The 15,852-nt window shown below is 41.7% G+C and overlaps 1 protein-coding gene across 1 annotated transcript in view; it reads right to left on the bottom strand.

Moving 5' to 3' along the window:
* AGBL1 (ATP/GTP binding protein like 1) overlaps positions 1-15,475 on the bottom strand; it is a gene marked incomplete at its 5' end in the record, with an annotated part of 203,599 nt that extends 188,124 nt beyond the window's left edge. Inside the window, 7 exons of the mRNA XM_031055887.1 lie at positions 5,314-5,401; positions 8,641-8,789; positions 9,103-9,192; positions 10,219-10,302; positions 11,565-12,166; positions 13,156-13,272; positions 15,362-15,475. Of these exons, the coding sequence (XP_030911747.1) occupies positions 5,314-5,401; positions 8,641-8,789; positions 9,103-9,192; positions 10,219-10,302; positions 11,565-12,166; positions 13,156-13,272; positions 15,362-15,475 (1,244 nt within the window). The remainder of the gene's footprint in view (positions 1-5,313; positions 5,402-8,640; positions 8,790-9,102; positions 9,193-10,218; positions 10,303-11,564; positions 12,167-13,155; positions 13,273-15,361) is intronic.
* Between the last annotated feature and the right edge of the window lie 377 nt (positions 15,476-15,852).

Raw genomic sequence — 15,852 nt, 5'->3', positions numbered from 1 at the left:
CAGGGAACAGTGAGGTCTAGCTGCTCCCTAAAAATAGGGAGCTGAGCTTGACATGGAAGCCAGAAGAGCAGAGAACTCTTGGGGCAGGATCATCTCCCACAGCACCTGATCAGGGCATGCCTGGGGACAGCAGAGGAGCTCAACCCCAGGTTCAGATCATCAGACAAGGTTGTGGTGGTGAGGCAGGTCTGGGTCCAGCCATCAGGTCCCTTCACAGGTCAGGATCCAGATGAGGATGTGCAGCAAAGCAGGGACACAGCAGGGACTGAGCTGCAGCCTCACTTCAGCAGAGCTCTGGGTGAGGCTGGTCAGCACTGACACGGTCTAAGAGAGCACACAGATCCCTGACACTGCCTTCAGCAAAACTGCAAATCTTGTAACAAGCTCCTCAGTCTGCTGTCAGGAGCTGGTCTCTTGCAGGAGACTCACTCTGATGAAGAGATGACTTCAGGCTGAGTAGGAAAGTTTTCTTTCAGCAGAGATGAAGTGACAAATCATGCACTTTAGGGAGAAGCCTCAGAGCAAATTGCATCCATAAGTACATTTCAAACAATATTTTTCCCACATTGCACCAATTATGCTGTTGCCAAACCTTCTGATTCTGAAGGACTGTGAGGTTTCTTTGACAAATGTTATCATCAATGTTGCATTAAAATGCAAAATAGAAGAGGCAACCAAAAGATGCAATTTCAACTCCTGAATTTTACAATACTAGTTTATTTTGCTGCTGTTCATTTTTATTCAAAGGGGTGGAGAGAAAAGATAATTATTCTTGTCAAATTCTCCAAAATAATCAGCTCTTTTTCATAAGGGAGAGACAATACAATGCTGCTAGGTTTTCACTTGAATTCAATAGTTAAGAACATGTGGGGTGAATGATACCAAATGGATCAATAGATAGTGCAGGAACACTGAGTCACAATGGCAACCTGAAAAGCCTATGATTTTATTCTCAGCTGAACCCTTTACCCCAACATTTCTTTTGAAAATAAAGCACCTTAATATTGGACAAAGACTAAAAGGGGGAAAAAATCAATAAACCCACAAATATAGAAATATGAACTTAGCATTTATATATGTATTTCACTGGATCAAGGGTTAAAGTCTGGTGTCTTTTTGAAGTCAGAATAATGACATTTAATATAGTTCCTGGTAATTTTGACAATGAAGGATAATTAAGAGCCATTTCCTGCATGGTGCAGAAGGAAAATGCTCACCTACCTCCATGGCCTCTATTATACTCAGTGCCACTGAGTATAGGTTAGATCACCTTATTCATAGAGTGTGGTCACAAAACTGTTGAATTCTTCCAAGTCCTCCCCTCCAAGTTGACCTTTGTAGTTAGAGGTGTGGGAGGAAGAAGGTCTTTGCAGGCAGATACTGCCTAAATATTTGACACAGACATTATTCCCACCTGTCCCTAACACTCCAAAATAAAGGCTTCTCCCTCTGTAGTCTGTAATTCTGCAGACAAGTCAGACAAATGCCCTCTCCTACCTAAAACAGCCACTTCAACCCAGGGGTTTTGCAGCAAGAGACACCTCTGACCTTGATGCCACACTGTCAGTTCAGTGCTGCTCACTCCTGCCTGCTCAGACACGAGCCCCAGGGCAGGGATGCTCTCACAGCAGTGCTCAGCAGCACATTTCATCCTTGTCCCCAGCATCTCTGCTGTTCCACCCAACTACCCACCCAGAAAAGACATTTCCAGACTTTTGCACCACTTCTTGACGCCTGCTTCAATCCATAGCAAGCTATCTGGCAGTAACAGCAAGCTTACAGGTGGCTTTGGCTTCAATAGTCTTCAGTCTTGCACTGAAAAGAAAAACCCCTGTGTGTAAGCAGTGTAAATGATCATGTACTTTTACTGTGTATAATCTGGTCTCCTCACAATCCATCATACAAAGCAGTAGCTCTGAATATTTTTGAAAGAAACCTAAAAAAATAACATTTTTCCTCTGTGCCTCCCTCTCCTCCTACTGCTGTCAAGCCAAAATAACTCTATTGCTTCCTTTTTCCTCCACCAGATTGATGCTTTTTAGTTCCTCACCACTTTTTCATCACAACACCCTACCATATCAGCATGGAGCCTAAAGTAACAAGCAAGGAAAAGGAAAGGAATAAAGGACTCTGGCAACATCTGGTCCCCACTACCTTATTTGTCTTCTCTTTCAAAAACATGTTGAAAGTCTCTCATGCTTTCTAGAAGCCAACACACTGGTTATTAGAGAGAAAATAAAAAGAGACCCAAGTGTAGTCTTCTCAATGAACACGTAAGTTGTACCTACTGTGCCTTTCAGTCACTTTATAGTAGTGAAATCACTTTGTTTGCTGCTCTCCTTCAGAAAAAAATGCGCAAGTATTGTATTTCCAGCATAGCAGTGAAGAGTTAATTAATAATAATTATAATACTACTTATCTCTTACTCTGCAAGATAATTTTTGAGCTTAAAAAAAAAAAACTTTGCAAACACTATCTGATTAAAACATGCTTCCTCATTTATCTATTCCATTCTTTGGGTAGATAAGTGACTCTAATTTTCCACCCTTTGTAGGAGGGGTAACAGGCAGATGAAGCAGCTTGGACAAAGATGCAGGCAGGAAAGGAGCTGGGCTGTAACTGAGAAATTCAAAAGCACCAAGTGATTTAGGAACAATATCTGTTAGCCATCTGATCTTTAGGCTTCCTATCTGCAGCGTTTAGTATTGTAAAATACTAAATGTATTTTAGTACTTAATTACTGTTTTAGTACTGTTAGATGATGGCATTTTCAGCTTAGACGAAAATCACCAAAGAAAGTATCAATATCCCAGACTTCTGGGCCACTTCAAAACTGAGTTCAAATAGAAAGTAAAATGTTTCTCTCTTCTAATCTGTTGATGTATTCCCTTGGTCCAAAATACTTCCCACCTGGAGTTTGGTGTCCTCATTTTCCATGTCTGGACTTCTTTACATCTCTAAGTGTGGTTCTTAAGTGCAAGACACTTTAGTAACACCCTGATCCATACCATAAAACGCTGTATTCAACAATTTACTGGGCATGGCTGTTATTTTGGGGTCTGCCACATTGGAAAGCAGAAAATGCACAACACAACTTCCTTTCCAAAGGGCAAATCCACGATCGGATATTTTTGTTGTCAATATTTCAGGCAGAATCCCAGCTGAAGTAGAATATTCCCCCAGCCATTGTGCCATTGAGGTGTTCAGTCACATTGCAAAGGCCAGGTGCTCTCAGAGAGAGGCTGATATCTCACCCTCTCACAGACACCATTAGAGCAGAGAAGTGACCTGCTCGTGTTATGATGTTTATTTCATCTAATGTGATTATAAAGATGCTGAAAAGAGAAGACCTAATTCTGACATTGTTGCGATCACTAAACAGCCAAGTTTTTAGTGCTGATGTGAGAACAAAACATTCCATGTACCTCCTAACTATCTGACCTGACTACTGTCTGAAAAAGCTGGATGTTAGATAATATGCTTAGAATGAGCCATGAAACCCAAGGCACAAGCACATTGTCACCAATTCAGCACTCAGCTGCCATTATTCCTTAAATAATTTGCCAGAAAGGAATATTATTCAGTGCACAAAAGCTGCCAAGACAGCAAGAGAATTAGACGATCTTATTGTAACTGCAACTGTTTATCATGGGTGTATCCTGTCACTTCACAGAGAGACAATAAAATAGAGCAGAAGTGTCACTCAGCTATTTTCTGACAAGAGCTCTGCTAATATTCCCCACAACATAAAAACTCTTGTGAGACCTATGAGAAAGGAACACAGTGACACAGCTGTGCCACAACATTCATCTTTATGAGTAAACTACCCCATCCACAGGGAAGATGAATGCCAAAAATCAGCCAACCTGCTTCACACAGACATCTCACCAACGAGCTTTTCCTCCCCCTGTCCTTCAGCTCAGAGGTGTCTCCCCGTAAAGGCCCTGCTGTCAAAAGCATGTCTGGGTTCCTCTGTATTTTTGAAAGTGTATCACTATTTTCCCATGTTTATTAATAACTCCTGGTAAAAAAAATAAAATTGGATGAGATTCCTTTCAAAATATGCAGCCTCACCTTAGGATACCTGTGAGCAGAGTGAAAGGAACTGAAGTGAGCTCTTTCCCCAAAACACTGGCAGTGCGACATCACTATAGCAATCCTTCTCTTCTGAGACAAGGCCTAAGCAGCCCAAACCACACTAGTTTCACATTCCCTCCCTCCTACAACTTCTGATGACTGAGAATCTCTTTTATAGTCACTGAAAGAAAAACATTAAAGTTTCGGTAGAGGTGAAAATGTATTTATGTGTGCACATGCACATTCTTGTGTGTACAAAAATATGTGAGAACCAGGAACACACAATAAATGGGAGACAACAAGTACTTATCCTAGATGATTATGTTGACATATAATTCAGTGTACAGCTAGAAAACAAAGAATATTCCAAATCAATAAAACAATTCTCTCATATATTCTGAACAAGAATCTGATTACAGGCTTAATTGCACAATCATGGCTTAATCTTGGAAGTCAGCTGCTGTTTAATCACTGCACAATAGCTGCCTTGCTAATGATATGGGAAGCCACTGCAATGGTATCCAGCATGAAAAATCTGCCCATGCTCAGAGAAGCCAGAGATTACAGGCATGTAAAGGAAAACCACTGAACCACATATGCGAGCTCTTAAGGTAGAAAAGATTAAGGTCGGGTGCATGAAGGTCAGCAAAAAGTACTTGAAACAAAATAAAATAGCTACTCAAATTGCTGTAGGCAGATGCTAGGCTGAGAGAGGATAATCTGTGATAATGCCCTCCCCTGAAAAAAAAATTCCAACAGAAATTGGGACAACTTCTGAGGCTCTGGCACACTGCAAAAGCAGCCTGAAACAGGCAACTTGCCCAAATATCAGCACTGAGCTTGTCACGATTCCTGACTGTTGTATGTTCAACCCATTCTTTGGCTCCTCAGCTCCTGTATCTCTTACACAAGTCTGAGTATGCAACAGAAAAACAACGATCCCATCCAGCTCTTCTCTTCCCAGCCTGGGGAAAAAACAACTACACTACTTCACCTTTCCTTCTGGGCAAGGGAATTCTGCACATCTCCTGGCATCTAATAGCAAATCCCGCTTGTGGCTGTTGTCTGAGGGTGGAAGCACGCAACACATTGAGCCAGCACCAACCTACAGACATCTGAAACAGGGGGCACAGGTGGCAAGAGGCTGATGGCATAAGGAGCCAAACAGTAGAGAAAGGAAAGCACAAATGATCCACCAAAAGGAAGGCACAAATGATCCACCAAAGGTGCACTTACTTGTAGTAGCAGATCTCCTGGCCTGCCCGAGTCCAGCGAGGCCTGCCCTGGAGAGCTTCCCTCACTGAGTACATGACCAGCTGCATGCCTGCAGAAAACAGCACAGGTTCAGGTGATGTGACGCCCCTGGCTGGAAAACACAGGAGTGGGAAGGAAAAGGCTAAAGAAGAAGCATCATTATTTTTTCTGTGCTCTCTCTGCTGATAGTTTATGCAGAGTAAATACATTCCCAAAGCCCTGTGTGTTGTTCTCAGACAGCCATGTCTGTACAAAAAGTCCCTCCAGAAGAAATGAGCTGAATGGAGTTTATTAAAAAATAAATTATTCTTCTGGTCTTTGCAAACCATTTTGTTTATAAACAGAGGAAGGGAAAGAAAATAATATGAATCAAGGCATCAACAAGATCAGTAATTTGGTTAGTCCAATATTTTATGCTTGGCTGCACTATTATTGAACTCTTAATCCTACCGTAGCATCAGAGATCTGTGGTGGATCCAGAACCCTGCCTTCCAAAATCAGCAAGCAAAACTACAAGGTTTTAAACTCACTATTAGTGCTAAATAACACCTAAGCATCATAAATGCTGATAACAATAGCACCCATCTTTGTTCTGCATTACCCCAGAGCATGACCTCTTCCTGACCTCCAAAATATTACCATCTCATGACCTGAGGGGTAAGGCTTTCTCTGATCTGAGCTTCACGTCCATTACTCACAGCTCCATGAAGCCAGCCTACCTGCAGGGAGATTTGTATCAATTTCCTTGGCTGCACACACCTGCCTGCTCTTTAGGGCAGGGTGAGGATGCTGCCCTCCCCAGCAGAGCTCTCTGCACAGTGCATCCCTGGCCAGGGGCTGCAGGGGAGGCTCCTGTCAGCAGCTCCAGTGGACCCAGCACAGCCACAGCTGAGCCCAGCAATGATGCTGGCACCACTTCTGTGAGAGAACATTTAAAAAAAGAGAAAAATGCCCTCCCAAGTATTTTTGCATGTTGATAAGTTGCCCCCCGAGCCTCCTCTTGGCTGTTCTTGTGCTGGGGGGAGGTGATGCTTGAAAATCATTAATACTGATGACACATTTCCATTAACAGCTATTCAGCTCCCTTCCTCCTTTGGGTTTCTCTGTTAAACTCCCCAGCACTGTTGGAGCCCAGAAGTATCATCAGCAATGCTTTTCCAGCTCCCCTTGGGCTGTGCTATGGGGCAGCACTAACTCACCACAGCCAGGAGCAGACTTTATAATGCTGTTTTCTGAACCAGTGCTGTGAGTTATGTACAAGAAGCAATTCTGTATTTGGTACCAGGACATGGTCACCACAAATTTTGAGAGACACAGGCCTGTCCAGGTGAGCAGGGAAGTGATGTGAGGCTCAGTGTCTGCAGGGCTCTTGATATCCTGAATGCCAGCTCCTGCCCTTCTGAGTCCAAAGGACTCACACACTAAACTGTCTCACAGCAATGGCTGCTACTAGTCTGCCATCTCATTCTAATGGAAAAAAAAATTTAAAAATCAGTTTTTCCTTTTTACTTCCCCTGCGGAAATGTTCAGTTTTAGAAAACAAACTGAAATCAGGGTTCTGATTAAATCTCCCATGGCAGAGTAAGTTAGTGAAAGAGGGGGAAGGAGAGAGGTGGAGGTTGTGCCTCCTGTCTCACTCTGCTCCTGGCCACAACCATTTCATTAAAAATCCTTCCTGCTGATTTGAAAGTCACACAGTGCCATCTAACCTAGAGCAAATGGGAAAAATCAAACCAGACAAGTAACCAGGAGCAGCAAAGAATTGCCACCCAGGGCACTTTGGCACTACATCACAACTGCAGGCTTTTTGTCTCAGAGTGTGGGCATTAGCCCAGGAAGGTGCAGAGGGAATGTGACAAATAAACAGCATCTCTTGCCACTGCTCTGTGCAAATGCTCTGCATGTGCTGGAAGGAGTAGTGAGCCTTGCTCAGCCAAGCCAGAAAAGCTGGAGATTCACTGCCTGCTCAGAGCAGCAGAAGGAACCCACAGAGGAATTGCTGATAGCCAACCCCACAAACAAGCCATCCAAAAGCAAGCCATGGCTTAGCCTCCCTCCTTACTCCAGATGGTATTTTCACATTTCTCTTCCAAATATATTATTCATTGCATGCTTGAACATGTGAGTCATGTGCAGTTTCAGGTACACAAAATTAGATTATAAATGCTGACAACAGCCGAACTAGCTGATGTCAAACTTCCACCAATAACAGCCTGAATCGCTGGCTACAAGAGTGAAGGGACTGGGGGCTACATCAACAATTGCATTGTGGTTTAAAATAGGACATCAACATCCTTCATTTTCAGGCTCCTACCACACACACCACACTGAATGGTCTGATAATTCAGGTAAGCAGTATAAGATGACCAAAAAAATTCAATTGGGGTCTGTATGAATACTTGAACTTCAGCCCTTTGGGTTAAAGAGTAAATGCCTTTTAATTTATCATGGCACTCATCCAGCCAGTTTCACACACACAAGTGACCCCAGCTCCTCAGGCTGTTTGTTATAGGTACATTGATCCTCAGAGAGTCGTCCTGGTGATGCTAGAGGCTGTAGCCACAGGGCTTCAGAGGAATGCAAAGTCTAATATTATGGACTTATTAAACATTCTGAGCCACGTCTTGAGCTGGTGTAAATTAACAGAGCTCCATGGAAACAAACCAAGAAAACCCCCAGCCCATGCCAGCTAAGAATTCAATCCACAGTCTCCTTGCACAAGAAATAATTTCTTTCTAAAACAGGCATTGAAAGATGGGATTTGCCCAGCCTGTTTCTGAACAATTCTGCCTTCCTCCTGAACCATGGCAGGAGCTCAAGGACAGCAAGGAACAGAATTTTTTATCATCATTAATATTAACAGAAATTTCGGTAGGTCCAAAGATGTCTTACTAGATAAAACCAAAGAATCGTGAATGTTTGTTTGAGGATTATCACATTTATTTAAATCTTAGAAGTACTTTTGAATCCTATGCTGCTCATTCAGTTCCAACAGATTGTCTTTCCCCCCCCAGCTCTCCCAGCCCTAGTGCCATTCTTCTTCAGCTCTGGTCTATAAACACAACAGTGATGTTTATTTCCCCCCACAAATCCTCTCCCAGGTCTCAATATTCAGTTTCCTCCTCGGTCCTCCTGAGGATAGACAAAGGTTCCTTGACAAATCTAAAGTGACTTTTTCAGTGGACTTCAGGGCAGGTTGAATTTACAGTCTCCCTTATATTTATAGACACAGAGAGTTTGAAACCCTTATAGCACTAAAAAGATATTGTTGTGAAGAGAAGGCTGCCCCAATTCCCCAAAGGCTCATACCATAATTAAACTGGCTGTTGAGCTTCTCACAGTTGATGATGTTGAAGCGATAGGGAACTGCTGACTTCATGTCACGGACCTCGAAGTAGAACCACTGGTGGTGCTGGCTGCTGTTCACATCTGCATTCATAATTAGGTCATACTCAAACCTGTGAAGGAAAATAATAAAAGCAGTGGCCATGAACACCCCCTGTCTGCTGCTGAACATGTTGACAGCAGGCAATGCAGTCAAATTGATTGATATTTTGTGAGCATCACCATCAAACACCATTAAATACTCACACTATAATAGTCAAAACATTTTGAGCTCTGTTTTCTTAATCACGTTCCTTCCGTGACATCCAGGTGTTAGAAGGCATAATAAGCTTCACATCATCTAAGCTGCTTCCCTGGCTGACCCTTTGCAAAGCCAGGAGAAGGCCACCATCCCACACTGGGACACCTCTGTGCAGGGGTACTTACTCACGCACTTGGATCGCCTTCCGAAGGTTTCCCGACTCAAACTTGGAGAAAAACGTCAGACAGCCTGGAGCAGCTGGGCTTGAGAGACTGCTGGAAAGCAAAGCAAGGATGCCTGTAGATTGCTTCAAAGATAAGCCTTCTCCAGCACCTTCTATATGCTAAAATTTGCTTTAATAACTTTTTAATAAGCAAGAACTTGGGAAGGAGAAGAAGGTGAGAAAATCCATAACCTTCCTGTCCAATGCAGCTTTTCTCTCTACTCTTGCTTAATAATTCTAAATCACATCTTTCATTTTCCCAATACTCTCTTTTGTCACTGTCCATGTTTGCTTTCTTTATTCCAGTTACTCTCCCACTGGACTATTCCTATTATTTCATTAATTGCAGAAGGCAGCTTTATACAATTATTCTATATTTACTCTTCCTTTATCTATAGAGTTTCTTTTTCCTACTGCTTAGAATCCCTTAAATTAATCCTAAGCAACTTCATAACTTTCTCCTACCTCAAACTCTCACCTCTTTTCTGCTCCAAAGAATGTTCTCCAAGTCATCTATCCTTCCTCTGAATGCAATTCCTTCAAATTTGGGACACTCTCAACTGCCCAGTGTTACACCTTCTCACAGACCAGAGTTGACTGGTTCAAGCTTTCACACGGCCAGATGTTTGAGGGGTGTTTTTAAAGTGCTGTGTGAGTGTCACACTCATGAAACAGGGTACATCTACAGCCTGTGGCACTGGCTGTGCAGACACTCCATGGGAAATTCTGCCACAGGGGTGGAGAAGATGAATTGTCAGTACAGTTCCCAGCACCAGTCTTCACCTCTGTTCCAAATCACTACATGCAATGCAGACAGATCCAGGGACAACCCACAGTCCCTTTGCCGTATGGATTTTCTTGTTCTGTCTAAAAGTTCTGATGATTTCCTGCTCCAGTGGCTTCCACAACAAATTCCTTCCCTGGAGTCACCTAGAAACAATCTACCCCTCCTGGATATTTTCTCTGTTAGGCCTTTACCTCCTGCTACTTTGCCTTTATCAGAGCTGATCAAGTAAACTGAGCTCAGTGACAGCACTGATAGTGCCCCTGGTTGCAGCACTCAATTTAAGGGACCCACCTGGGATCATCTAAATCAAACACAGTTCTTCCTATCACATCCCCCGGCTGGATTAGGCGGCGAACATCATCAAGGACTTTGTCTCTGGGAAAAAGAAAGCAGCACATCAGAAAACTGTAGCGACAGTGTGAGAAATATTGATATAGAGTATTCTTCTAGAAAGAGTCTTGGGAAATTCTTTTTAAGAATTGGAAAGGATTTCCATGTGCTAATTCCAGGTGAACTTTTTTTTTTCCCATCGTGAGAACACTTCTGCTCCCTCCTCATTACAAGTTGCCTTTTGGGTTAAATGGCTAATTCTGGGAGAATATTTATTCACTACTGGATTGTGACAAATTTGATTTACCCTCAGTTCTTCCCAGTCAATGCCAACCCCCAAGCAGCCAGTCTTACCCTGTAAGGAAATATCTGCCATTACTTACAAACCTACTAGTCTGACTCATAGTGAATATTGACTATAAGTCAAGATGATTTCTACTTATTATTAAACAGAGCTTCTCTGATCCCTGAAGATGATCAAATGTGGAATACCAGATTTTCTTCCTAACCTTCGCAGCAATCATGTTATGCCTTGAAGCATGATATGATTAGTCCCACTTCAACCATACAGTTACACATGCTGTTGTAGCCATAAAAGCAGAGCTTTTAGAGCAACAGTGCAACAAGATGGTAATTTTCCCTCTAAACAAGATTTCTAGCTCATATATTTATTGCAGAAAGAATCATTCTCCTAGCAGTCAGAAATCAGTAGTCTTAACAAATGCCATTAGTTGATCAACTCTGAATTTTAGCATAGAACCCACCATCTTTGCTGCCTGCTAATAATCCCCTATACCACTAAAAAGAAATACAAGGCCAATGTACATAGGCCTATGTCAAGCCAAAAAACTGTAATTAAGAGCTATCTCTCCCAGCACATCTTCAAAACACAGCTTCCCACTCACCTGAGCACCTAAATATTGAGAGATCTTTTCTGAAAGGACAGATAGGATTTTCCCTGAAAGAATCAGGTGGGACTAACAATGCAAGCACTAAAGTGGCTGAATAAAGAATAAGATTGAAGGTAAAAATATATCTCACAAGGACACAGAGGCTTCTCCATCTCTAAAATGGACTTGTTCTCATTTGTGTTCTAACAAGGTCATAGATTCACAACACAGCTTTGATTCCCATCTAAGCTTCCCATTACTGATGAATTTATCAATCAATTGAGGCATGTAATTGGGTAGCAAAAAATTTGTTCAATAATTTCCTAAGGCATTCAGAGCTGTTAGAGTCAGAATCTACATAAGCCAGTTTTGAGCCCAAGAACTCTCAACTTGGCCACCCCATTAAAGCACCATCACCTTTGGAGCCCATGCTTGCGCTCCAGCACGGGCTTGCTGTAAGGAGGTGGCTGGTGACCCCAGAAATCCGGGAATGCCAGCTCTCTGTAGCCTGGGATGGACTTCACACATTTGGCCCTGGCTGCATAGAAGCAAGGGCTGTGGAATGGGATATCTCCTTGGTGTTTCTCCAGAAGGTTTCTAACCATATCGGAGCTCTCCAGCCTCCCTTCAGGACTAGGATTGATCGAGGCCTCACAATGAGGGTAAAACACTTTTTTGTACCAAGCGGCATCTTTTAGGAGAGAGCACAAAGCAAACACATGACTCCTGGCTGGATCTTCCTCCTCACAGAAGTCTTTATCCTGGGCTTTTTCAGCAATGTCTCTGTTTTCATCATTCTTATCCCATATGCATTCCTCCTTCTTTCTCCAGCTCTGCAATGGGACTTTGAAATCCTGTTCTCCTGGATCTGGTCCCATCTCTGTGACACTTTGGTTTCTCCATCTGCAGTTTGGATGCTTCACAGAAGTAGCACTTGGAATGAAATGAGAAGGAGCAGAGGGAAGACTCTCAGTCCTGTCCTCCAAGCTCTTCTTTTCCTCAGACTCAAATTCAAGCTCCTTTAAATTTAAAAAGCAGAAGAAATTAAAAGAAACTACAGACAGATTGTGCCTCCTTCCAGAGGAAAGCTTTCAAGGGGGAAAAGAGGAAATATTTACACATCTCCCAAAACTGTACTCAACCAATAAAACAGCCAGAGCAAAATCAGTGCATGGACCACCTGCCAGCATTTCTCTATCCACAAAACTGTTTCAACAGAAATCCTCAGAAACCAAAAGGATCTGATTGGAGATGATTTGCCCAGATGACTCAACAAAACCAATCATTCAAACAAAGAAAGGAAGATATTTTGCATGGCATTTTTTTAAAATTATAAATGTTACAGGAGGGTAAAGGTGGCCAATCTGTCATGCTAAATTCCACCCCCATCTTCATGCAGGGGTATGATTTAATCCCATCTGTCTACTAATGGTCGCAATCAGTATCACAATATTCTGTGTACAGGAGATACATTAACCCAGAGATCTTTTTCAGATTCATATTTAAAACAGGGTTTTCAGGTCTCCTAAATTCCAAAACTTGTAATAAATGCAATATTCCTTTTTTTTTTTTTTTGTCCCAAGCATCACTAGAAAAAAATTATTTGAACTGTTCATTTCATTCAGCGGCAGTGCAATCTCCTCTTCCTTCAAACCACTAGTTGACAGTATTTACTTTTCACATCTCATTCTGATTTTGATATTGCTGTTGAAATTGCCAGCAAGAATACAAATTATCTGACAGATTTCTCATGTGGCAATTGATTCAACAGTGCTTACTTAATCTACAGCCAGACAAATGTGCATCAAACATCATTCCTTTTTCACTCATGATTCACACCAATGAACTACTGCAAAAAGTCATAATCTTTGGCTTTCTAGTCCTTGTAAAAGTTACAGGTTCACTTTTGAAATAGCCTTGTCTAGCTATTACTTGTCAATGCTCCCTTTCAAGTACTTCTTAAATTCTGGAATATTCACAAATAAAGGAAACTGCATTACAACCATACCTGAAAATTCTGGAAAAGTTCTGCACACAGAGCTTCATATTTTTCAAGTTCTTGTTCTGGCCGGTCAAGCGCTGGCCTTGACCTCAATTTATTCACATCTGTCTCCAAGTCACAATCCTACAAAAGCAGAATTAGAAAAGCACGTGTATTACACCTGCCCCATGAGATGATCTCAACCATCAGTGAATTGAGGATAAAAACAGTGTCTGAAACTTTCACAGTCAAAGGCTGCTGTGCATTAATGTGCAGCCTCACCCATATCAGAGGTGAGAACCAAAGTCAAACTGTGTCAAGCGTTCAAGCTATTACATTACAAAAAACCCAAAAAACACCAAAATAAAACAAAAACAAAAACAAAAACAAAAAAAAACAAAAAAAAAAAAAAAAAAAAACCAAAAAAAAACCAAACACACACCAAGAGAAGTTGGAGCAAGAGGAAAGGATGGAGACATGGCACTGATGACTGGGCATTACATTACAGCATTACTCAAATAATTCAACATGTCTGTGTCCCACCAAATGCCATCAAAGAAATTATTTGCTCCTGACAAATAGATTAATTTCCAAAGCTGTTATAAGAAGAAAAAAAGTAAAATTGCCTGAATGCACCAGTGCCCATGGCATTTCAAACCCTGAGCCATCTTGGGTCACCAAGCAGAGTCTGAAGAGTTGTTTGGGCAGAGATGAAAAGGCAGCGAAGACCTGCCAGAAACATGAGCTCAGTTGAAAAGGATTTGCCACTGAGAGCATACTGATTGCATGAGAAGCTTCAAATTTTGGATGGAAAAGAATAGATGGTTGATGTGGTGATTTTTATTTTCATAGAGCTCTAAACAGCTCCTGATGGAAGGGTAGAGCCAAGTTTCAGTTTGGTTGGTGTTGCTAGCATGCATGGATATGTGTTATGTAGCTGTGAAAATGTTTACAAATCACATCAATACCAGCAAACGTTGTGCAAAAGATCTTAAACAAAAAAAAAAGGGGATAAGCTGAAAGTTCATTATCCATTCCCTGCTTGCTTTCCCTTTAGCAAGGTTTTTTACAGGAGATATATGACCAGCAAACCAGACAAACAGTATTTAAAACTCATATGCAGAATAAGCTCTTAGGCAAAAAAAAAAGAGACAGCCCCAAAACTGCTTACATCTACTTGGTAAATCCTTATGAATAATGAAATAGTTCAGAAGCATAAAGGAGCTGTTACTGAATGAATAACTAATTAAAGAAGGAGATAAATCCACTATGAGCCTTATTCCTAATGAGCATCTTGACGAGCTCTAATAGTCAGATAAAAACAGCCAGACAGGGGCAAGTTAGGACACTCAGATAATGTGGGGGGGGGTTAACTTCCTTTTTTTACTGGGTGACATCAGTTTAATATTTGAGGAGAAAAAGACAGGGCAAGTAATGAGAACTCCCTTTCACAGAAGTCTCAATCATTTCTAATTTGACCGTATTTGCAACTTCATTTCTTTAATTTGCTTTCCCAAGCCACTTTATGTGGATAAGACTTATTAGCAGCATCCACTACTTCACATTTGCATATGAGCTAGTTTGTATTTTCACAACAGAAAAGTTTGCACCCTCATCCTCAGCTGGTAGAAGTTCTTTTTTTTGCCAGTTAGGCCACTGAAGGGAGAGTGCTAAGGGAGAATTCAGAGAAGTATTGAATAATTCATTGTATTATTTGTCTGTGTGCAGCAGCAAATAAAGAAGGAATATAGGTTCAAATGCACCAGCTGTGGCTTAAAAGAACTAGCCTTTTCCTCAGGGTAGCTGCACAGCCCAAATATGCTCTGATATGGGAATAAAGAGAGGGTTAGCCTTTCCTAAATGATAAATCAATTTTCCCCTAAGTGCCATTTCCCTGGCATATGCCTAGCGGATCAAAGATCCACCATTTATCCCTGACTGTGGATGTGATTCTGGGCAGTGTCTGTGCAGGAGCACAGGAGTCCCCAAACCCCCTCCACCCTGGGTGACAAGCATGAAAATGAATAGAATAAATGCAGGGCACTTTTTAGTGAAAGTCAGTGCACTCTCCTTGCCTTTTCTCAAGTATCCTCCCATTATCCATGTGTTCACATGGGACCACAAGCACATCTACATTCTCTGCTCAGATAGTCTTTCAGGGTCTCAAAATAGACAATAATATTTTTTATTTTAGTATGCAGATAATTATGGGAACTGTGGCTTGTATACCTACTTCCTCTTTACTCTCCACATCCTCATTATCCCAGTCTTTTTCATCCTCTTCCTCTCCCTCACTTTCACTGTCACCTGCAGAAGTAGGAAGGAAACACAAACAAAAGTGTTCAACCTAATATCCCTCTCATACCCCAAAGAGAAGTACATGTAAATTCTTCTATGTGTGCCACACAGTCCACAACCCACCACAAGCCTGATTAAAACAAATCCCATTTGTTAATCTCATATAAATGAATTTGGCACTAATTCACCCAGTTTTTAAAGCTCTGTTCTCTTGGACTCAAGCGCTGCCTTTCAAAACCATGACAAATGTCCCCATGATATGGATCCAACTCATTTTACAAAGCAATACAGAGATTTTCTGCTTGGCTGCAATGATATTACAGGATGCTCTTAATCTGTATTATCTAGATTAGGGTGTTTTACTGCTATGATTGTTATAGTATTTCAGCATCTTCCACACAAAATTGAATGTAGCAAAAATTGCTT

This window comes from Geospiza fortis, unplaced genomic scaffold (assembly GCF_000277835.1).
Source record: "Geospiza fortis unplaced genomic scaffold, GeoFor_1.0 scaffold171, whole genome shotgun sequence".
NCBI lineage: Eukaryota > Metazoa > Chordata > Aves > Passeriformes > Thraupidae > Geospiza > Geospiza fortis.
This window is presented reverse-complemented; position numbering and strand designations above follow the sequence as displayed.